The sequence below is a fragment of the Trematomus bernacchii genome, unplaced genomic scaffold, assembly GCF_902827165.1.
Source record: "Trematomus bernacchii unplaced genomic scaffold, fTreBer1.1, whole genome shotgun sequence".
In the NCBI taxonomy this organism is placed as follows: domain Eukaryota; kingdom Metazoa; phylum Chordata; class Actinopteri; order Perciformes; family Nototheniidae; genus Trematomus; species Trematomus bernacchii.
Genome location: NW_022987689.1, coordinates 9,957,679 through 9,983,273, shown reverse-complemented (window position 1 = coordinate 9,983,273; position 25,595 = coordinate 9,957,679). Strand labels below are relative to the sequence as shown.

Sequence of the window (25,595 nt, the reverse complement as noted above, 5' to 3'; positions counted from 1 at the left end):
TAATTTATTTCGTAAAACAAACATTACTACACCATACCTTGACTTTTATGTGCTTTCCCACACAATGTAAAAGCAGTGGGAAACAGTTGTGTTAACTTGATAAATCATATTCAAATGCCCATGAGACTTCAAAGCCCTGGCTCTAAATCTCCTCTCTGTCATCTCTCGGTACAGGATGGAAATTGGATAGATATTTTAGTCTCTGACCAGTGCAATGTAGTTGCAATTCTGCAGCCTCGTTTCAGACTGTGTATGAAGTAATTTTAGATAGCAGACAATATTACGAAGGACCAATTATACCTACAAACAATGGGAGATATTTCTGACCAGAACAGGCCGTGATTGTCCGCCGCTTTTATGTAAGTACTAATCCATTTGTTTACATGTACAAGCCCACAGGAAATAAATAGGTTGTTTTCCTGAGCATTTGTTTTTGGAAAAACAGCAAAACTAAGCAGTTGAAAAGCTCAGAAGCTCAATTGTATAAGCTGAGTACCAACGTCTGATATTAAAGAAGCTTATGTGTAGCATAGCTGTTTAAGATTTAACTTGAAGTACATGTAGAAATTCAAAATAGGGAGTATTCAAATACACAATCTGACGGGGGCTGAAAGTCACTGTTGAGAGTTTTGAAGATTTTTAATAAATGCTCAAGTATGGTCTAAGAGATGTAGATGGATGTGTTGACACCATCCAACATCTCACTCATGGTCACCAGAGGATTCATGGTCATCTCTTTGGGCGTCATCTACATGTAATCTAGCAACATCATGAGGTGAACATTGCAGTTGGACCAATACTTTGTTTGGTGAATAAATTCCCACAAATCTTTTCCATCTCATTCCATCGGCCCTAGCTATATTTCTCGAAAAATATGTTTTTTCGTATGCCTCCAAGATGAATGAAAAATCCAAGAAAAGTATTGATGGATTTAAGTACATACTGTAGGGTGCCTTGTTTAACAGTAAAACAAATCAAAATATATGTTTACAACATTTTACATTAAATTATTCAAATGAAAGCCAACACAGATTGAATAACCAATATCAAAATGGTAATTTTGTTGTTGAAGTATTCCTTTTAATTCTGCCTGACTAACTCATTTAAAGTGTCCGTATACAGTATGTTGTAGTGCACTCCTTTTTAACATGCATGTGTTTTACAGAGGCAAATCATTTCCACGCAAAACAGTTAACAAGTTTTGAAGTAGTCAGACAATATTAAACTGACATTTCTTTGTGGAAGCATGTATTTAACTTGTTGAGTTAAGGAGAACAAATAAGTTATTTATGTTAAATTCCTTTTGCCCTCCGGTATAAGATAACATTTTACAGTCAGATGATTCTAAAAGAACAAATGAGTAACACAATTGTACTTCTACTCTAATGTTTACACAACCTGGATATATAATTGCTCGGAAATACATCCATACGTTGTAATTTATAAATGAAACATGTTCCCAATAAGACATCTTGCAAGTTCTCCCTTGTTTCTCTGTGCTACAGGTACATCATAATAGATAGGATGAAGCATACTGCATTGCATACATAGCATCTCCCCAGTTCACCTGAAAGGCTCAACTGGTGCAGGACAGCTTATCTATAGAAAACTGGGGATTTAGGGGAAGCAAAACACTAGCAGACGGCGCTAAGATTCTGCAAATAATAACAATGGCATTGCTGGGGTCTCCCGACAGATGGACACGAAAACAAACCTGGCTGCTACTTCTCCTGGTTGCTAAGCACCACCTGGAAGTAATGAATATGTTGTCGGCCTGAGAGGCATTTGAGACAGCAGGCAAACTCAAAACTGTCTACTCAGACACATTACAGAGTGCAGGTCTGCTGCTTGTCCTTGATATGGGTCGCCTTGGCCTGCAGATATTCTCATGAATATGTATACTTAAACACTGATGGCCCAAACAGAAGAGTCCTTCAACATTAGATTATGAACCAATTCTGAAGAGGCTCTGTAAGTGGGTAGATATTAAAAAATCCATAATGCTTGGATCTGAAGGGTGTTGAAGGTAAAGTCAGTGTCAGGTGCTCATATAGTGTGAATCAGAGCAGGATGGTGTGGAGACATACTATAGAGTTCTTCAGTTGGATTTATATAGAAATCTAAAAGGTCATGTTCTGCCGCTGTAGCTAATGTCTGACAGCTTCCAGTCAGTCTTATTTAAGAAGGATGACTCACCACACATCCTGTGGAGTCCAGTTTCCGGTCGGAGATGCAGCGGAAGTTGCGGCTGCAGCCTCCGTTGTCTTTGGTGCAGTCTCTGACCGGCCCGAAGGAGTCCAGGAGGACTTCCAAGGAGTCGAAGGATGAACTGATCATCAGTTCCTCTCTGTGAAAGCAGAAATGATTGGCAAAAAGAGGTTAATGTCAGGGTGAGCGAAGCAGGCAGGGCCTAAATGCAGGACAGATATAGGGTTTAACAGAAAATACCTTTATTTCAAGGCAACAAGTCTTAACATACAGAGCAGAACCCTCTCCCTAGTGAACATATACAACTTTGACAATCAGACACAGGAGGGCAAACACAGGATGGAGTCCAGACACAGGGAGAACAGACTTTCAAAAATAAAACCGGAAACTAAACACACAAAACTAAAATCATGACAGTTACTGATTTGCAGGGCTGTGCTGGTGGGTCATTGCAGCTAAGAACTGATTTGAGAGTTGCTTCATTTATTCAAGCTTTCTAGGTGGAAGGGAGTCAGCTGGCTGGTATGGTCAGAAGTGTTACATCAATAACAACATCCAACACAATGTCAAAGTGACTGAAACACTGTGGAGTTCCCTTCTACATCAGTGCAGCCAAGGGAGAAGTTAAACCCAAGTTAAACCATAACATCTACATCTAAAAGACTTTCCAACACTTGGTCCATAGATTGTTTTTTAATTGAATGGAACAACTGAAAGTTTTAACACTTTTTAATGATTTTATAACATTTGCTTGCCAGAAATTCTTGTATATGGTGCGAAAGTTCCAAGCATAACAATAATGTTTAACAATAGAAACCATATTTCCAGTTCACATACCACATTTGAACTGGAAATATGGTGGAGTAAAACCGCCTCTTCTAGGACCAAGGTTCCTCTGTTTGGTCCTGACTGAGGTAAAACGGCAGTTTCACACCTACTGTATAATGTTGTCTTGAACCAAGCTGAAAACCAAACAATGTGTAATGTTAACTATCATATAAGCTGTGTTGTACTTGTCATTTTAAAATAACCCTGCTCTGCTGGAGGTTAATCTACTCCACCACAGATGGTTTGAAATCATGTCACAAATATTGAATGTGCAAAGCCAGTCACATTGGCTTAGTTAGCTATTGTGTATGTATCTTATGGAGTGTTCAGTTGCAATCCCTTTACTGTAATTCATAGTTTGGCAGCAATAGAAAAAAGGCCCCACCACCACTAATTGAAATCTAAAACCCTGACACTACAGAAAGTGGAAGGAAGGGTTTGAAAGAGATAATTAGGTTTCTAGACAATTCCTTCATGAACAGTTCCTTTATACCACACATGGTGTATGTTATAATGTACATTCTCCTTAAAGACAGCTAATGATTCTGAGTGAAATTCAGAATGTAATTAGCTGTGCATCACTGTCAGCAATATGCAATTTGCTTTCATCAAAATTGATATGGTATTCCATTTCTTTAGATCACTGTTCATGTGTCTGGGAAGCAGAAAAGAGGAACTGTCACTACACTGCGTCAACATTCTGCTTTTAATGACATTATGTGACACACGGCTCTCTTGTTCTCTTAATGAAGAGATATCTATTCCCATGAATTACAAATACCTTGTTTGAATGTTATGTGCAATCATCAAGAGAAAAGCTTTAACTGCTCAGCCAGGTTGCTATGCAAAGTAGCAGATTCTGAGATAAAAAGCACCATGAAATCCTGATCCAACCTTGCTTTGAGAAGCTGTTTTGGTGGTTTCCCAAAAACTTTTTGAAAGGTCAATAAGCAGATCGTCCAACAAAAAGACTGCAGTACAATTGTTTGGGATTGGTTGAGATGAAAAATAAAGCAGGGGGGACCTTAGTGCTTTCCTACAGAATATAAATCGGTTATTCCTGCAGATGAGTAGTTCTCCTGACGATAAAGAAGAGCTTGTATAATAGCATTGCCATGAACCTTGTCTTGGTAAATAAAACGTTGACCTCTCAGGCATTCACATTTGTTTTCCAACTACCCGTACTCCCTTGCTTCCCATGAGAAAATACAGTGAGTTTCCTCCCCTTTCACAGATGTTATCTTACAAACCAATTTTTCTTTTATAATTGCCCATTGCTTTGTTGTCATTTATTCAGAGGGGACCTATTGAACAGAGCCTCGGCAGATGATGAAACTCACAGCAAGAGTGAATGCTAAATTATTTGGGAACTGCAATTACAGTCAAGGCACATCCACCGATTGTGTGCTACACAATATACCAATAAATATCACACAGAACCAAAACAGCCATATTTGGTGTCTTTTCTTTGAAGCTTTTACAAGACTAATTGCATCTGAAAAGCAAGTCTTATTCTCCTGTTAGATGTAGACAACAATTCAGTCACCTGTATCATTTGCTTTGACAGCAGAGATACATATTTTGGCAGGGGTTATCATGCCTTAACCATAGGGCAATTAGTAGAGACAAACCAGGATATGAGGGGCGAGATAAATGATCATGATAAGTCGCAAAGGGCTCTGGGGTGAACCGTGAACATTGCAGTTCACAGTCTGTCTATTATCTTTCATCTTAGGCGCGTCACTACACTAATTGTGTATTGGACTGTGAGCAATGCAAAAATGCATCTGAGTGGACAGCAGTACTGTGATTGAAGAGATCCAGCTCCATTCTACACTGACAGAGGACTACATATGCTACACTACTGATGGTGAAGATGAGATGTGTGGTGGAAATTCCACACTTAATCACCTTCTGGTAAGAAAAGAACAACTATGCAAGCTTAAACCAAAGTTGTGTTATTTAATAAAGAGTTATAGCATTTAACAGAATCAATATATTATAATATATTGTATATAATTAAATGAGACTTAATGATGCATTTACTACAACAAGATGTACACAACATATCCATATAGACTGGTCCAGATGCCAACTGCATGGACATGCTAGGTGTAACATGGATAACAGTCAGGGAGTCACAAAAAGAAATAGGAATCATGGACTATACGCTCTATTCCAAATGTCTGAACTGCATTTAAGCACAATTAAAAAAAAAAAAATTTAAATACATTTGGCGAGTAATATGAATTCCTCTGATTTCATGCATTTGTATACAACATCTTAACCTGTTCCACTCTGAGCCTGTTTTTCAGGTCTCAGGCTCGAAAATGACATTCCCAGAACAAATGACCATATCTTCCCTTCTAAAAGGGTTAAATTAATAATCTTTTCTCAAAGTAATGATAAACCTGTGAGTTGGATGTAGAAGTGTCAGAATCAATATAAATGTTTTTTATTTTAAAGAAAATTCAGATTTTACATAGTAAAAAACTGTAAATTATAGTGTCCGTCCAAAAATTATTTTTTACAGATAGTGAAAACTACCCTTGGATGATGGGTTAGTAGACTAAAAGCTTTAGGAATCCAAAGTACAACATATAATAAGTACCCTGTATCAAGATTGATGCAAAACAAGTGAAATTTGACCTTTTTAGAGAGATTTAGCCAAAAACTGGGCCATCTGGGGTCATTTGGGTGGATTTGACCTATCTCTGGCCCCCCTTGCTCGATCTGGTTGGTTGACATACCCTTGTGACCGTTAGAGCCAATAGAATCGAAGGAGGAGACTCACATACACATACATTATAAAGAAAAAATGTTGCCGCTTCGCGTGTGGAAAGCGAAACTAAACTGGAGGAATGTCTCCTTCTGGAGTTTGGAAACTAAAACGCAGTTGTATTGCTTATGGATTATCAGAAATAATTTCAAAGAAGGCACAGACACATAGGATGAACCTATGGATTAACTGCAGCATCGTTTTTTTATCGTTTTAATGCCATTGAAGACCACTTTTGACCAAGGTAAGCCATATTTACTGTTTAGCTTCTTAGCTCCACATGTGATGATGTACGCTTTCGTTTAGAGCGTCGCGAATGTTTATCACTGAGTGTTGAGGTGGGCACCGTTAGATTCAGTGTCTCCAGGACACCAAAAAATAGTGTTTGGTTGTGCATCTAGGATAAGTAATAAGGGAGTTATGAGTGAGTTTAAGTGCCTTAGTAGGTCCCGTTTTTTCGATCGAGGCTAATTCAGAGGCTGAGTGCTAGCATTGTGGGGTTTTTTTGAAAAAAAAAATTAAAAAGATCAGTTAGCTGAGTTTCTTCCCGTTACATGGATATAACACATTCATAGTTTTATTCAATATTAAGATTCCTTAGACGTTGTTTCCTGCAAATGACGCGTTTATCCGCCCGGTACCGGGGGGAAGGCGTGAAACAGGTCTCCTATTATGCTATTTTTAGGCATATATTATGGGTCTCAGATATATAAAAATATATAGAAAACATGTCTATGATGTTTTGCTCAAAATACCAAACAGATCATGCATTTTAGACATCCCTCATACCCCTCTATTTCAGCCCTGTTAGAGAAGTGCAGGTTTGGGTCCTTAGCTTGAAAAAAAAAAAGAGGAGGGGGACCTTGTGCCTGCTCAGAATTCTACGAGATACAGCTAAATGCTGCCGTGATTAAACGCCATCATGTTCCAAACCACATCAAGGATTATTTCTGAAACAGTATGGAGCTCAAATGCTTTTTCACTTGTGGGTTTACGACAAGGTGAGTTCCTTTTTTTATTTCCTGCTTTTTTACAAATACTCTCTCCAGTACAGGTTAGCTCTGAGTGTTAGCGATGCTTGCTAATGTAAACAAAGGCCATATTACGTCCAAAACACGTCGGGCATTGTTTCTGATAGCAACGTTTCTGATTGTGCCGTGGGTCCACATTACTGATATAACGTCATATCGGACGCAAATCTGGATCAGCTCCGTTGTACCCCCGTTTTTAGAGAGTTGGGTACGGAGGGTTTTGTTTTCTGACACTTTGTGAGTTCCCTGACACACCGGGGACACATATAAAAGAAACCAAAAAGTGCATTTTGCATGATAGGTCCCCTTTAATGTCGTTTTTCTGTTTAAAGGTATCATGTCTTGGTGCCTACAAACATCCAAATCGGATATGCACCAAACCTAATTTAACCAAATTTGAATCAAAACGTAATGACAGCCGTTTCGTTGTTTTGCCACCTTAGATATAATCTGCTCAAACCACATCCACACAGTCATGATGACGCTGATAAGATGAGTTTTAAGCGTTAAATCTTCATTATAAACTATTAATTGGCTGTGACATTGCATCTATGTGAAATTATCTAATTAGTGACAAACAATTAGTTTATATCTGACCTGACTCGCTATCAGTATCCAATTGCCTTGTAAATTAATCAGAATTAGCTTAATAATGTTCAAGTTTTTAAGGTAAAATGCATTTATGGAAGTGTTAGATTTGTTTTTTTTCATTTTGGAATATTTACTGTTAATTATACTGCCCTAAAATAAATTATATCCATTTGCAACAAGTTATAAACACATTTTAATCAAAAATATAAATAAAATAAATGAAACTTCTATGCATAGACACAATTAAAATGAAATGGCATTAAGCACTATCTGCAATATATTTAACATATTTCTTCTGAGAGCTGTCTGCAGCTGAGGAGGTAATAAGCTTAATATAGGCACCATTAACATGGATGGCAAACAATAAGAGGATTATAAGTACATGTGCATCTAAAAAAAACAGTATAAAGAACCATTAGTTCGACCCATCTGCCATTAAAAAGAACCACTGAAGGATTAAATGCCTCGTTATACCCTGCAATTTACTTGCAGATTTGCATTACTTCAGAAAGACAAGTACAAATTACCGTCAACAAGAGAATTCAAAACATATCCTTCAATGTAAAGGTATTTCTAGTGATGCATGCTTTAAATGGTGTTGATAATCAAATTATGCAAGTACTAGTAGTAATTATTAGAGATGTAAACGTGTTCCCACTCAATTTGCTTGAAGACGCAGTGGTCAAAAGTCATATAAAGTTTCTGATAACTGCATATTATCTAACAACTTAAAACATAGGAAAAGCATAAAAACCGCTAACATGGTTATCAATATACAACCCCAAGGTGATGGGGTTGTATGTTGACTAATAAACGCATTGAGAAAACAAACACTAAAGTTGATTCTTCATTCAGTTCAAACTGCCGTTAAGTCAGCTAATCAAGGGGAGGAAGATCAGGGCTCATTGCTATTTATCCATCTGCTGCGGAGCAAGACGAAGTGACAAATGATCATCAAACACGGGGTAACGCAGCTCATGAGCAGAGCAAATCAGCAGCTATGAGATGCAATCGCTGTGTTTCCTCTTGGCCCCTGGGGGAAGCTGAAGAGAGCGTTCATCAGATCCTAGATCAGAGGGAAATGAGTTATTTACACAGCGTCTTGAAGAAAGCTGCCTAATAAAAATAAAATGTTGCCAAAGAACGGGGAATTGAAATTTGTAAACACGGAGTAGGGGGATGGAAGATTGCAAAACCATGCCCAAAACAGAATTAATTGACAGTAAATGTGATGTAGAGGGGCACACGTACGACTACTACGTATGGTTTTAGAATGAACAGAAACAAATATTATTAGTCTGTTTTGTTACTCTATAATATATCATCATTTTCATTGAATACTTTCCCACTAAAACACTACTTTTTTCAGCTGCTCACCCAGAAGTATTTTAACTTGTTTTAGCACCTACCATATTTACAATGTTGTTTTTAAACTATTCTGTATCTCTTTTATGCATGGTTTTTATGAATCTGTTATTCCATTATGTGTATTTATTGTGTTCCTTTCTGTTGTCTTCTTATTAAGTGTTAATGATGATGTAAAGCACTTTGAATTGCCTTTGTGCCTGAAAATGTGCTATATAAATAAACGTACCTTACCTTACGGAAATCACAATATTGGATTTTTGAAAGAAATAAAACGACTGCTGAGTGGTCTTAGAAACACAGCTCGTGTGTTTGGCCATGGCAAATGAATCCCTTCAGAAGTAATGCGCCCACACAATTGAACACCATGCCAAATTGCGGCCACCTAGGGAGAAAACGATGGCTGCCAAAGGGTAGGCAACGGGGACCGCCACTATACGATGTATAATGGCTGTAAAAAACCTGTAATCATCCCTGCTATAAGCAACATCACATACTTATTTTCATGATTGGCTTTGGAAAACAACTACAAGAAAAGTAACATTTATTCCTGGTCTTCGTATATGTTTTATTTCATTGTATTCTTATTGTAGGACAACTCACGATCTCACTCATCCAAAAAGGTTTGAAATTAGCCCCTGGCAGGGACAAAATGAACTTCTTGAGTGCCTACATGCTAATGAGAAAAATGATGGGGATCATCTGAGTGAGACTAATTTCACCTGACATTATGTTCACAGGGCAAATAACCAGCGGTAAATTAGGGCAGGATCTGACACGGTTGTGCACACTAACTTGTTGACAGGGCATGTTCCAGCATTCACTAAAAGGCAAATCCCACTACTAATTACATTAACGTACCACTTCCCCCAAATAATTCTGTTCACACGGACTTTATGCTACGGCATAATGCTGTCAGACCAGATGCAGTCACGTTTACTCTTTGGTGATTCACGATGCTGTTGAAAAAGTTAAGTTGGATGATAGTGTATAGCTCTGTCTTCCGCTAAGTTATAAATAGAAAGTAGTATACCCAATAACAGCGGAGAAAAACAGAGTATCACAAATTGGACCAGGAATTACATCTTGCCTAAGTCACCTTCAGAGGAAATAATTTGTTTATGAAAAATATGGAACAAGTGGATGTCACTAATATGTATGTGAACGGCTGTTGAAGCCTCACATTTGGAATTTCCATAGTCTTCCCTTTGTTTTTTTCGACCAAGAAGTGACCATGTTTGGATGGAAGTGTTTGGGGGATACGCTTTGCCCTGTTGTATTGTCTATTTTAAAATACATTGGTGTGAAATTAACAGGATAAACATTGTGCTGAATTTAAAAAGACTAGCTATTGAGGCCAAAATGCCTTTAAGAAAATGGTAGGGGATATGATGATGGAAGAGGTGAGATGGTAAAGGTCAGGTTGTTGAGGGCTTTGTAGGTGGTGATGAGTAGTTTAAAGTCTATTCTGTATAAGTAAGTATACTTTTTTACTATTTTGTATAGAATGCATAAAAACAGATTTAACCCTGTAAAGCCCAAATATAGAAAAACATTAGAATTTTTTTTTGTCAGCATCTACCAACAGGCATTTGTGCATGAAAATGCATAAATGAAGCTAAACAGTCAACTGTTTTTCAATTTGTCTGCGTTGTTCCACAAATACTTTTGATTTCTTCCAGCTGAGAGCAGCCTACTTCTTTTTTTAGTGTACTTATTTCAGTGTCACTTTTCCGTAGTTAAAACACTGCATGCTCAAACCCTGATAGGAGGTTTGGAGCTAGGGCACAGCAACAGTTGGCATCTTGGTAGCATTATAGATGAATGGTAAGGGGACCCTTAACAAAGAAAGGCTTTATCTGTTGGAAAATCCAGAGAATATTCAATAGACATGCACAGATCTTTACGAGATATGACGAGGTCTTATTCTGGACCAAAGTTCTGGAGTGCTAGCAAAGCAAAATAGCTAAATAATTATGTTGCTTCTCCAGTGCAGTTCAATACTGCAGCATTGTTTTGGCTGGCTTACGGCTCTCTGCAGCCCAGACACAAACAGAGTCCTTCCACACTGAACAGATATTCATTGGAGGAGTTATGAACCGTTTAACAACCACAATGCTCTTCTTGGCTTTGAAATGCAGAGCAATTCTTTCTTCTCATTCTTGTTTTTTTCTACTCTGGGTTTTCTGTGTCTTTATAATTGATTTTGTGTTGAGTTTTATTACCCTGAATCATGACCGCTAACACTTCGGCATCAACCTCACATGGCTGCTTAACACTCACTGCAACAATTGTAAATCAACACCAAACGATGATTAAGTGAGAATACAAATCAGTGAGACGGTAAGAGAGTATCAGATAGATTCCAGGGGATGATGGATGAAAAAGATGATCGTGAGGAATATTTATTGAAAAACCGATTTGTGCTTTCTTTGTTTTGTGAGGCTTCATCAAAAACCAAACAAAGTGGGCACAGATTCCTTTCTGTGCAGCTTTAGTACAGCTCAGTTTAATGCAACAATCAGCAAGATTCGACCCTGCTTCACAGCCTCATGAAAACCTTTATTTCAGTAGCGGGGGCTTCTGTCATCATGTCTCAGGAATGTCCTCACAGGAAAAGTAAGAGTGGTAAGTGGTACCAGTACATGTCATCTCACCTAACGTCCACCGCGTCCTCCATGACTGTCATGTCCGTCTTGCACTTTGCTGAAGGGTTGATGGCTAGCTCGGCGGGGGGGATGACAAAGCTTTTACTCAACGGCAGCCACATCCCTTCTCCTAAGGTATATGTGAATCTGCAGAGGAAAATAAGGGTGAGTTAGACAGGTAAGGTCACAGGTTTTAGCTCTTGTTTAAAATAATACAAGAAACTAGGGCAACTTAGTATAATGCAACAAAGAAAAAAATCACTGGTATACCTTTTGGAAGAATCACCACATCAAACTTGTTGTGCTGTTTTTAAATGGGGCCCTACTATGCTATCTGGAGTTTTCCCTTTCCTGTACTGTTTTATATAGGTTTGTGTGCATGTAAATGGTCTGCAAATGCTAAAATCCTTAAGTTCATGCCAGAGGGAGTTTCTCTGATCAGGTGGTATCTTTTATGGCAGCCTCTGCCTAAGTGTGAATGGGTGAACACTGCTCGTATGTCAAAATGCATTGAGGGGTGGAAAGACGGGAAACGTAGAAAAGTATATTCAACATTTACAGACAAACCAAACCAAGCCCAATACTTAACCTCCATGGCGTAGGTAAAAAAACTACGACAAAATAAATGTATGCAGTTCCCCTTTACGTAATCAATCTACAAAGGAGTACTTTTCCTGTAGTGCAAAAACCACCACCGTGTGACGTCATCTTATCTACTTGTCAAAGATAAATGTTTTTGCTGCCTCAATGCATTAGAATAATGGCGTTGAGTTGCTTAGAGGGTATGTATATTACCTTTGAGCAAAGTTATCCTTTTTGCATAACTCTTTCTTGAGCAGAAGGACACTGTGTGCTAATGGACGCAATGCATACCAAATGAGAAACCCTGACAAAAAAGGGCCAATAAGAGCTTCCCCTGAGACCAAACAGGCCCATAAATCTGTAAACAACAGATGTCTGGAACAAAAAGCTTTAAAACTATTCTTTAGTCAATGAATATCATCAATCTTTAAACACTTTGCAGATGAAAAGTAATACTTGCGACTTTAAGCCAAACCGAGCACGCTGATTAACATCAAATGCATTATTACTGCTGATAAACTATTCATGAATACTTGGAGCACAAAAGAGTGGAACTTGTTGATTAAAATGGTTAACAACCATTTTGTTATGCAGACTAAACACATTTCCTCCTTCACAATTGTTGGATTTGCATTAAATGAATTGCCAACTGAGCATTAGGAAAGGGCAGTGGATTGTGGGAACTGCATATTTACCAATCACTTTAAGAACAGACAGATTCAACCATTGTGGAAATAGAACACTTAATTACCCAATTACTCCTCCTTTGTTTCAAAGTCAAGTGTCCTGTGGATCAGAGTGCTGCCTTCCTTCCATTTATTATAAAACACGTTTTCCAGCAAGTAATAAGCAGTCCAAACAAATGTAATATTTCCGTATTATAATTTGAAAGGTGTTACCACTTCTCCAATGAGTCACTTCACGAGAAATGAAAACCCCATTGAAGCAGTATGACGTATGACCACACCGTGTGTGACCACAGGACAAATTAGCGGACACAAGCACCACTTCATAATGGACATTTAGGGACTGGTGTGCTGCTTTATGACCTATTTGGTTCACCTGGAGAGAAACTGGAGGAGGATAACACTAAGAGTTCCTGTGAGAAAACTGTTGTCGAGTGGAAAACATGTTTGCAGTCCTTAGAGGAATTCTCCGTGGTTAATATCGTGCGAATGGCAAACACTGTGTGATTGAATGCTGACTTTAAGCACTTTTCTCTTCTTACACGTGATAAATGTGCCTATCCTTGTTTTTTTCTTTGTTATCATTTATTCTCTATACCACTGTGATTCTAATTGCGTAATTGACTCCTGTTATTTTATGGTAATATGTTCTTTGGCAGACAAAATGATGGCTGCATGGCTCTCAGACTGCTTGCTGATATTCAAGGTCTCTTTCCGGCGCCTGAAGCCGACAGTGTTGCTCGGCGAAGTTCAAAGCTAGAGGCTGAACCATTTGAATTAGGATGGATAGCTGGGTTGGAGCAGTCTGAGGACAAAGACATTTTAAACCGCACGCCTGAACAGAGTGAGAAGCAAAAGCCTTCGTGCAAAAAACATCCAAGCAGGGAGGGCAATGTATCTTAGAGATATTAGCACGATGGCAGCCTCCTCCTGTCTGTTCATAACATAAACACAATGCTTACAGTTGCCAGATAAACTCTATGGGTTTCCTTTGTATTGTAAGCAGTATCAACTACTGTCTTTTGTTGTTTTTGCTGCATGGAAAGACTTGTAATGAAGGCAGTAGCACATTTTTGTTATCTGCTCTGTCTCAAGCCAGGAAACAAATCATTTTCGGATAAGATACAGTTATACACATTGTTAGAAACCTCTGGCACACACAAGTGTTCTACTGTTTGTTTCTTTGTGAACTGGCTACCAATGAACATAGCAAAGGCCTTCTTGACAACTATATTTGCTCTTCTTAAGGCATATTTACTAACCCTTACCCATGTCATGAAATACTGTAACTGAGTTAAAACATTACACAAATCTTGAATTATTAAAGATTATACATTTTGTTTTCATTCTTAAAACAGCGTAACAGATTTGTTGCCCCTTGATGGCAGGGGAACGAGGTGTAGAACCACAATGTCATTATTACGTTAAAAAGGTTGACATTAGAAAGGTTTTAGCCAACAGTTGCATATTTACTCTGTAAGCACACATCACTGTTTGCATTTTTGAAGAGTTTTTTTATTGCTACCTGAAAAATAATATATTGAAAAGTCAGTTTTGGGTCTCAACCGCGAATAAACAGTTCAACATTTTGTACAGGGGCTAAATCAGAAAATAGCTAACGAATACAGGAATCAGACAACATATTTGCACACCTTTTTACGTTCACTGCTATTTTATCAGAGAGATCTTTGTCTCGCTGTGTCACATTTTACTTTTTAAATGAACATTGCTGGTGCTTTCCATAATGTACGCAGGTATTTTGTCTCGCCTCGCTGTCCACCAACTACAGTGAGGAGAATCTGGCAGCTAAGTTTTTCACTCTATCTACCAGTTAGTCTCTTAACTGTGCCTGTCTGCTGTTTGGTGCTGGGCACGAAGCGTACAAGAGTCTTTTAGCTTCTTTCTGTTTGTGGAGCATTAGGCAGCCCCCTTTAGGTGTCATTCGATACTAATACCCAGCTACAAGGACAGTGGCTGGACTTGCATGTGTTGGGTCGGCGCTAACACAAGTCCAAAGGGATGTCAACGTTGCTCTGAGTCTGTTTAATACAGGTAACATGTCTATCAACAATGTCAGTTGTGACATGGCCTTCATGTGGACCAAACAGGTCTTTTTTTACTGTTTGAAGATCTATGTCTTTGGCACCCAGCAGCTCACGTTTTCAAGTTACATTCTGTCTTGCCCTTTTCTGTGCATCTTTGGCTGTACTATTAAAAAAAGACAACCAACTTTCCAGTTCTTGTGAGGGTGGGAGGGTGTGGGGGGGGGGGGGATTCTGATTGTTTTCTTATATGTAACAAAAGAGGGGTAGTAGTGCAATTTCCTGTAATAAGAAAACCAGAACCAGGAAATGTGAAAAAGTGTTGTATTGACTGTTAAATCTGCACTCCTTAATATAGAAGAAAAAAAGGAAAAAAAAGGCAAAAAGGCCAAAAAGGTAATCTTAAACGTTGTAGTTTTCTTCTTTGGCCTTATAGCCACGGACCTAACAAAGACTGGATTACGTTGTTTTTTTACTCCTTTTTTAGGAAAAACTGTACCGTTGTCCTATTGCTGAGGACATTCAGACTCACACTTGTGAAAACACTTTCAAAACAATTATTATTGCCCGATAATTAATTGATGTCTTCCAAATTGAATTCTCTTTTCTAATCAATCAAAAAACTCACTGCTCTAAAATTAATCAAAACGTGACGATTATTTGACCTGAGAGGAAATAAAGTGGCTCTTTTCTTTCTTCTATTTGAGCATCTCATTTCCCACTCTATTACACCTCTAAAAAAGAACATAGTTACAGAAGGCGTTCCACAGCCAGAGCTCACCATTCTCCCTTAATCATGAGAGAGAGAGAAATCAAAGCTAGCGTAACCAGAGTTATAACGAGAAGTTTGACTGCGCGATCTTTTGTGCAGCACCATGGAAACATGTAGCGGGATAAAAAAAACAAAGTTCTGTGAAGTTCACCCTTACCTGAAAATGCGATCAGAGGGCTGTTCTCCCATCACAAGATCAAACCCGCGCTGGAAGATGGTGTAAGGCCAGGGACTGACATTGATAAAAGAAGAGATCAGAGGAAGAGACAAAAACAGAGGAGAGAGAATACAACTGTGTGTTAAAATCAAAGAGTGAGAAGTGTTTTTTTCAGTGCACCCATCCTCCTAATATAAACCCTGCTAAAATCACAGGGCCGTGTTTCAGTGTTTCACTTCGAGTCATTCCCGCCTTCCGGAGCCCCCGAAAAATCACAAGCAGCATTACGATGTGTGCTCTGTGTAAACATGCTGATTGACAACAAATGTGTTCTGCAGCAACTGACATGCAATGTGACTTTGGCTCATATCTGTTTACCAGGGGAGGGGACAAGAGAGGATGACAGGATGAGACAGAATGGGAGAAGGGACACAGAGCGGGGGGGGGGGGGGGGGGGTGAGGAAGAGGGTGACAGAGAGAACAGAAACACTCAGAGAGAGAGTAAGAGAGGAACATGGAGGGGAGGAGGCTGATACCAAGAGGCAGAAGTGATAGAGGGAGAATGATGGAGATTAATGGGGAGTGGCAGCTCGGGGACTAAACAGTCTGCAAAGTGAGAGTGTGAGGAGGAGAAGTGACAGGGTCCCGATGTCATTCTGAGCAAACTCCTACACTACAGTAAGCCACAAGAACATCGTGGAAGAGGGAGAGACACCTCCATGCCACAGGCTGTGGTCATTAAACATTTAGGTCACCCCAGGGTGCCCACTCTGTCACACAGAGACAGAGGACACAGGGGGAGCGCCGTGGAAATGAGATACAGAGGGGGCACAGTAGGGTGGACTAACGGAAACATTCAGATGTATACAATAATGATGACCACAAGAATTCTGTGTTTTGAACGTTCAGTGAGGTCGGAATGGGTAACAAAGGAAGTGATATTTAAAATGGTATGCTTTAGTGCTGAGTATTTTGTATTTGTATTTATTTATAGAAGGATCATGCATACAAAAACATTAATCTCAGCAAAGAGAAGAGATGCAATATGCCAGATTATAGCTAATAGCTAATTTCCATCTGTGGTCCTCAGGCAGGTTCATAACAATCAATAAACAAATAATAACATTGCATGATCTCTATCAGTCAAACAATTTTAAAACCTGATTTAAGTACAGCTCAATAAATTAATACATAGTCCACTTGAAATACACTTACATGATCTCGGTCACTCAAATAATTATAAAGCCTGATTTAAATACAGGTTACGAACATAATACTTAGTTTTGTATATTTGTTTTCCCATATCATATTTTACCTGTTTCAATCATCTTTCCTGTGTGTTTTGAGCTTGATAACTCATTTGCTGGCAACTTGGGCAGTGTTGCAGATATTGCAAAGGATATCTAAATAAATCATTACGGGGTCATTTGTTTTCATGTTTACATCTAAATACAGTAAATAATGGTAAAACGGAATACATGACACACTTGAAATGTTATCTGGAATACATTATAATTGTAGAGTGATGAAATAATGAAGAATATAATAATATATAAACTGTTAATCAAAATGTATTTATTGTGCATTTACAGTAAACTTTTCATGAATTACATCTTAATGAACACACTGTTTTCTGTAAATAAATATTGGACAAATAGCGGTGCTTCATCAAAAGATGTAATAACAATCATATAAAATCACATTGGTATCATGGTATCAATAATATGGCACAACCTCTGACACTTAAAAAATGTGCATCTTTTTACAGTATGGTAAGGCAAGGCAAGGCAAGGCAAGGCAAGTTTATTTATATAGCACCTTTCAACACAAGGCAATTCAAAGTGCTTTACAAAAATGGAAGACATTATGAAAATGGCATTTAAAATCAGTCATTAAAAAGAAAAGATAATAAAATAAACATTAAAAGAAAAAATACATGGATAAAAGTTAAAAGTTACAGTGCAGTTTAAGATGTGAATAGTTCAATTAAAAGCAGCGGCAAAAAGAAAAGTCTTCAGCCTGGATTTAAAAGTAGTAAGAGTTGCAGCGGACCTGCAGGTTTCTGGGAGTTTGTTCCAGATATTTGGAGCATAATAACTGAATGCTGCTTTACCATGTTTAGTTTAGTTTAGTTTAGTTGGTAGAATTATTGTGTAGAATTAAACTCATTTCATCATAATCTCGTTATTCTCGCATGGTTTGTGGGATATAAGTGGGAACTCCCCTGTACCTCCACACTACTGTCTTATTGATGTGAGCAGAACTCTCTGGGACACTGGCACCCTGAGTGGTGACCCGGTGTATGGCACTGTGGCTGGGGTGTTAGCCAAATGTCAAGGACTTTTTAAACAAGCATATGTGAACCCAATTAAGCGTTTATATGACTTCCCGGGATGGGGCCTGAAACAGCATTTTTTAATGCCAAGAGGTATCAAGTAATCAGTTGAAATCATTTTTGTAATATAGAGGAAGTGACCTTGCACCCAAAGACATGGGCAGCCCCAAAAGCTTGATAAAGCTCCAACAACTTTACTGACTCACCATCAACCTAAACAGTGATTTAATGGTGGTGCTAAAATACATACAACTGTCTTTTTAGGACTGTGTCGTATAATGGGTTGAAAGGAACTCCAACAGTTTTAAAGTTGCAGTACTTCTCAGACAATTAAAATATTCATTAAATTGCTGGATTACCAGAGTTTACAAATAGATATACAAAGCACAGCATTGTGATGCGTTCAGCCAGGCATTACGATGTAGTTAGTATGGCTTCTTTGAAGGCTTTAAACCTTTAGGTAAGTTTAATTTGTTTGTGAAGCACATTTAATAACAATTCCTTTACGGAGTGCTTTGACCATGACAGAACATAATTAAAGCAATGCTACAGTTTTAACCTAACCTTAACCTACAATAACACTTGTCAAGACATGGAGTACACATTATCACATTACACAAACTAATGATAAAATAAAATTCATTTTAGTATCATTTATAATTAACACCTAATCGTTATCATATTGTTTGTTTACAGTAAAATAACTATTAACTTACATTTAAATAAAGACGTGTTACAGCACTATCTGCACCGGAAAACTCTGTATTTTATGAATAATCTATGTATTTAATTGTGTATGAATATGTGCTTCCTGCAGCTTGTCTGATACAGAAAATGAATTGGCATTGGCAACATCACAGCTCCTTTTGATGAATCGGTTGAACCAAATGGATGGCCTTGTTGGATGTGTAGGAGGATTCCCTTGTTGTAAATGAGTTGTCTACCATTCCCTCTGCTTGATAATGAGCATCATAAAGCATCATGAGGTGATTATTAGAACTTACCCCTGATTGGGCCCCCACTCACTGCGGATGCAGAGGTGCTTATGGACCGGGTCCTTCATGTAGCCGTCAAGGCAGAGGCATGCTCCTGCAGACAGAAAGGCACTGATTCAATCATGTGTTCATTAAAGTCAAGCCTTTTTAATTCATTGGAGAATCCCCTTTGCTCCTCTCCTTTCATTTAACTCCATGAGAGATATCCCAAAGATGATCTTCCTCAGGCAGTTAGAAAACTCTTAATCATCTCTTATTTTTAATGATGTAGTCGTCATTCTTTCAGCTATTTGACATATTCTTTGTCCACATTTATTCCATAGACGCTCACAAAGTTTTCCAGCAGGAGTGCTTTAAAAGGCGCTGTTCTATAAATGTCAATTAATGGCCAATGGCATCAAATGAAAGCTCCCCGCTGTTCACCATGCCAATGAATCGTTTTATGACAGGTTTGATGAGGACACAATGTAGGTGTAAAAGAAACCTTACTGAAAGACTGCAGTCATTCCATAGCTCATTCTGCATGAAAGGTTTTTTTACCTTTTTAGCGAAAAGAGTCAGAACGTATCTTACTTGTTTAGTAATGTCTTGAGCTAATTTCTTGCAACAATGCAAACCGAAGAGCCCCTTTTCCAAATAATGCTACTACGTCTTTAGTCTTATACTTTACTACTATCGAATAAAAGTACAACACGTAAACATTTCTTCGAATTATTGCAGTCAACTCCCAATGTGGTTTAATTCACAGTACTGGTGCTTTGATTCATTTACAATACTTTCATTATTTAAAGAGAAAATGCATTTAAAATTCCTTATTCAGTCCACAATAGAATAGAACATCTGATAACTGTGATTTACATGTTGTAGTGTCAGGGTAACTAACAAGCTAATTTGCTAGCTTAGTTGTTGAATGTCAGTTAGGTTGCATTCACACCAGCCTTGTATAGTCCGGTTGAATCGAACCCTGGTGCATTTCACCGCTTGGTGCGGTTCGTTTGGGTTGGTGTGAACGCAGTCCGAGACCTCTGAAGTGAACTAAACAACTGGACTCTGGTCCGCTTTAAAGAGGTGGTCTCGGACCACTTGCAAGTGAACTCTGGAGCGGTTCATCGCTGGTGTGAACGCAGTCCGCACCAAAACATAGGAAGCGTAGGATTTACGCAACACAAGAACGCGGATGTCTTCAAAATCTTTAGCGAAAGAGTGAAGCATCCTCATTGCGACTGTGATGCGCCGGTGAAGATGGCCGCATCGTCTTTTGGCTCCTCTCCAACTTTGCACCTTTTCGTATTTTGTGCGTATTTATTTTACTTTTGCCGTTTTACTTTTAACATGGTTCGCAACATGCAAGCCGACCGCACCTACTCTGCCATACAATATAGAAAAAACTAAAAGATTCAGAGACAGTTTCTTCCCGCGGGCAGTGAGACTGTTAAACAATTGAACTGCTGAAACAATTTCATAACATTCATCTGCTACTTAGTAATATATATCTAATATCTAATATATATCATTCCAATAACTTGTATATAGACTCGTACTGCACTATTCCACTTTCTTTTTTCTCTCTCACTTTATTTTAGAACTATTTTTCTTTTTGTATTACTTTTACTATCTGTATTATTATGTTGCATTGTTGGAGAAGCCTGTGACCTAAGATTTTCAAAGACATAATTACTCTGTAGCTATGTTAGTTTGAAAATAAAGAACCTTGAACCTTGAAGCAGAATGAAGTGTTGAACAGTGTCGTGTAAAGTAAAAATGATCCGTCAACTATACATAAAAGTCAGAGCCACCTGTCGTCGGTGAAACCTCCTCCTTACTGCAGAACATCTCTCATTATATGTGTTATAATGTTTTTTTTGCACGTTGTCTTATGAGCCTTCAGCTAGAGTCTGTTGATATGCTCTCAGCTCCCCAGATTAACAGCAGTATGAAAATAACCTGCCGATGCTCCATGGCGGAGGCTCTGGTAGAAATTGCCGGGATTTGCGTTTTTACCCCCTTAATGTCTGAACAATTGTTGAACAGCATTTCCGTGCGCATGACTTGTGTTTAAAGTTTATAGTCTGTTTGAGTTTTGCCCGTGTGAACGCAAACCGAACCTTCTGAAAAATGAAACAATGTAACAAACTGTTGTTTGGTGCGCAACAGAGAAGCGGACTATTAGGTTTGAATGCGACCTAAGAAAGCCATCGAAGATGTTGAACTATTGAGGCTGATTACCACTGGCATCTTCACGGCTGGCTAGCATAATACTTGTTAGCTCATCAGCTTTTGAAGAAACAAACCAATCAACTTTTAGTTCTTCAGCATTTCCTATTTATTCAGCTTGATTTATTGAATTGATATGAGACAGCAGAAAGGAGAGGGACTCGGTTTTATGGCAAGTTGGTAATTGTCTGTCTGATATGTCGCACAAAAAACAACTTTCTTCTTGTTAAGAGAAGGAAAGAAAAAATGATGCTCTGACTTTGGAAGGAGCGACAGTTCTCCAATTGGAACTTGTATTTGTAGTTGGTATTGAGAAAATGTGTTACCCTTACAATGCTTTCAGGTTTTGAACTGCAACACATAGTTACACTTACATGAATAACTGTAAATCATCAGACAAAACATCAGATATTGTGAGTGTAATTTGAGTGTTGAAGAAAATAAAAATATATAGATATGGTTCTTCTTGGTCACTTGCTAAAAAGACTACCAGATATCCCAATAGACTATGAATCCTTGTTCCAAATGTTTCAATTTAACAGAGTCCGTTGTTCAGTTATCTGGCTGGATAAGTGCCTCCACTTCTTAAATGGGAATTAATTAAGTTGATGATTTGTCTAATGGACAGATAATTGGCACTGTCCATATTTACTAAAGTAAAGCTTTCTGTGGACTCCCAAAAATCAATCGCAACATGCAACACTGCTCAACTGTGGCTGGCTACAAACAGTGTGATTATCTAAAACTGTTTGTATACCCCAGTTTGAAGACCCCAAGTGGGATTGTTTGATATTAAAGGTCCCCTATTATATTGTTTTTTATCAATATATTATAGTTCTCAGTTATAGTCTGAAGTGTTTGGCATCCCATAAACCCCTCTGTTTCAGCCTTGTTTCAAAAGTGCTGATTCTCTGTCTGTTACTTTAGATGAAAATAAGGTGCTACTCCCAACGCCCCTCTGAGAGATATTTGGTTAAAAGAACACAATAGGCGCTTTCACACCAAGTACCTTTCCCAGGAATAGTTCCCGGAACTTTTCCCCGGAACCTTTATTTCCTGGAACTATCTAGTAAATCGCGTTCACACCGGAATAAGTCCCTGAGGTAGCCGCTGACGTCACTTCTTCTTCTTCTTCTGCTGCTGCTTTGGGTTTACTGGCAGGCCGCAAACAACTTCACGGCGTATACTGCCACCCGAAGTCCCCGGCCGGAAGTCCCCAGAGTTGGGGACTGGCTTCAGTAGAAGCCTTCCGAGTAAATCGCCAGAAGCGCCGACAGCTCCTCATCACTCCACCACTCCCATGTTTTATTTTGTGTTGCCATAAGTTAGTCTCTCTCCGTTGGTGTGCTGGGCTAATGCTAATGGTTACACAAGCCAAAAAATCGTTATGACATCATAAAGTGTCCGAAATCTGATCAGCTCATTTTCAGACAGGTTTTTATATAAATGGATCAGGACAAAAAGTGAGCGAAGATTTTTTCCTGAAACTTCCAGAATCTCTTTACACAGAGGGGACACATGTTTATGTATAAAAGACATGAAAAAGTGGATTTTGCATAATAGGTGACCTTTAAGACTACATATTTCTAAGATTGATATACTAATATCCCTTTAATATTTATAAAAACACTTCTACCTCACCAATGAGACTAAGATTACTGAGTGAGTGGAGGGATATGGATGCTACATGTTGGCATCTTCCTGATGAGTGAATCCTTTTAGCAAAGAACAGAGAAGCATCAGCTTTTTGTCCTGCTATCAGCACCCAGGAGAATTGCCAGCCTTGACTTTGCTCAGTATGAGTGATGGGGCCTCATCTTTGGCTTAGAGGGTTACTCAGGGGTAACATGTACTACATGCTCTGCTCATGCTCAATAGGAAACATGTGAAGGGCACAGGCCCTGGGCTTATACACCACTGCTAATGGAAAAGGTCAACTGTCAGCACCTGACAGGTTAAAGGAAATCATTGTCACTTATTTTCCTGCTCACTTTATTAGAATAATACAAAGAAAATGACAAAAGAAATATCAGATTTGTTTTACATGTTTTGTATTTGATAACACTCACAATCTTTGTGTGATCATCACTTGAGATTGTGTCAAGATCTGAAAGGGTTTTGAATGAGAAACTAGAAGAATAAAAACAAAACAGAAGGATATAGTGAATACTTAAGTGTCTTTTCAAATAAGTAATGATGCTCAAGCTGTAACTATGAGAGCTTACTTGAGTTAACAAAGCAGAGTAATAAAGAGAAAATAAATGCTTTGGAGGAAAGCAAATCTTGTTTATTGCTATTGGGTTTTATTTTCATGTTGAAAAGATTAGGTTTTATTCAAACCAAGAGTTTAGCCACTTGATCCAAACCAAGCACTCCGACGGATAATGGTCCCTATTATAATGTAGAACCATAGAGTGGAAACTGAAACATATTCATATCTATAAGTGGTTGTGGATAGATTTAGTTTTTATTTTCAAAGAACGTTTGGTTAATTTGTTTAAAACCTGTCTGAAGGTCACCATATGTGACCTGCTGCATCGAAATCGTCGCATTGACCCAAAGACACATTTTGAGTTGTATACACTGTTGGAAAGAGGAGAGCTTACTACTAATGATATCAGGATTGTTTTTGTACTCCAAATATTAAGCAAAATATGTCACATTATATAATGACTGTTACCGAGTCATCATTTTGAGAAAAAGGCCTTTAAAGTTTCCTCTTCTCTGGAATCCATCGATCTGATTGATTATTAGCGGAGCAAATGATCAAAATAGTACGGAGGGAAGATATTTTTGTTTGGATTACTGGTCTGGGGGATGTTCGCAAGTGTGTGTGTGTGTGTGTACTAGGGCTGCACGATTTGGGGAAATAATCTAATTGCGATTTTTCGGACAGATATTGCGATTCCATTTGCGATATTTGTTTTTAAGCGACGCAACGGAAGTTTATTGTAAAATGCGGCCATATCTCCGGCTAGGAAGGTCGTATCAACGTGCTCCCGTCTCTAGCACCTCCGCAGCCCGAGCTATGAGTGAAATAACTAAACTTACATGAAACTTCCGTTGGGTTGCTTTAAAGTCAAGCTTCAGTTTCAGATTCACCCTGTAATAGATGTAAAACATGTGATGGAGCATTACTAACCTGACTCAGATGCTTTGTTTCACCAAACCATCTAGGAAAGCTCCATTGGAAGCCATTTGGAAAAGGGCAGGCACTTTCAAAAATACTTGGCAGGTGATTGGATCAATCTGTCTATCACCTTCTATCATGGGCCACTTCTGATTGGTTAACAATGGCTGGTACATGTGGAGCACAGCACGATTCGATTAATCGTTCAGCCTTAGTGTGTACGTGTGTGTGTGTGTATTTTTGCGTTTGTGTGTATTTTGTTTGTTTCCCGGGGAAAACACATGAGAAACACCGGCTGTTGTTATGCCTGCTGTGACGTCAAGTTACTCCGTTCTCCGCTTGTAATTATGCCGTTACAAGCTTTAAAGTTGTATTTATCATCTGAATTTGCCGAAACAAGTTTAATATTCTCAAAGCCAAGACTTTGTTTATTTGAAATCAGATGAAAAGAAACTGTCACGGACCCTGCCGTGTTATCTATGATTACTATACGCCTTACATTCATGATTTCAGCAGAGGGAGGGGGCACTGCGCTGCGGAAGAGCAGAGTGGTGAGTGAGATCTGTCATCTTCCCTTTACAAGCTTCAAAAATGTATTTATCGTGTGATTTTGGAAATAAAAGTTTCATGTTCTGAAAGCCAAGACAATTTTTTTACGCAAATCCACGTTTATTTTGAAATGAGCCGTTGCGACTTCCGACTGATTTCGATAGAGCGGGTGACATATATATTTGTATTGTACTATTTAGCAATTAATATTGACATTTAATAATGGTCTGGCTGGAGTCCTTTCTCTTAGTGAATAGCTAGAGCTCAAAGGGCTTAGTTAAATTATTCAAATGTCTGCTATGCCCTTTCAACTTTATGGAAATATATAGAATGTTTTTTTCTTTTTTAATCACCTTAATGATATAGTGCAGGGGCTAAAAAGCTCCTCCTCACAGTTCTGAACATATTTGCTACATTGCCGCTTTGTTAAATGTGCAGTGAAAGAGCTATGAGTATTTGACACTAGCAAGTCAATTTGACAAGTTAAAAAAAAAAAAAAAATGCCAGAGCAGCACTGAGTTGACAGGAGCTGTAGCATTTCAATTTGATTTGTTGCACAGCTGCGGAAGAATGCTAAGCTCCTCATCTTGCTTTAATTGCTGCTTCATCGCACTAAGGTCACGGCACTCAGTTCCAACTTGTTTTACACTCAAGGTGTTACATTCCCTAATTGCCAAATATGC

At 38.5% G+C, this 25,595-nt stretch overlaps 1 protein-coding gene across 6 annotated transcripts in view; it reads right to left on the bottom strand.

Annotated features, from left to right (window-relative positions):
• The window catches only part of astn1 (astrotactin 1), a 395,124-nt gene that overhangs the window by 251,919 nt on the left and 117,610 nt on the right, over window positions 1-25,595 (bottom strand). For all 6 annotated transcript variants that reach the window (XM_034138228.1, XM_034138230.1, XM_034138231.1 and 3 more), the window contains 4 exons: window positions 19,029-19,113; window positions 15,690-15,764; window positions 11,460-11,597; window positions 2,197-2,347 (listed from right to left, as the gene is read on the bottom strand). In XM_034138228.1, the coding sequence (XP_033994119.1) occupies window positions 2,197-2,347; window positions 11,460-11,597; window positions 15,690-15,764; window positions 19,029-19,113 (449 nt within the window). The remainder of the gene's footprint in view (window positions 1-2,196; window positions 2,348-11,459; window positions 11,598-15,689; window positions 15,765-19,028; window positions 19,114-25,595) is intronic.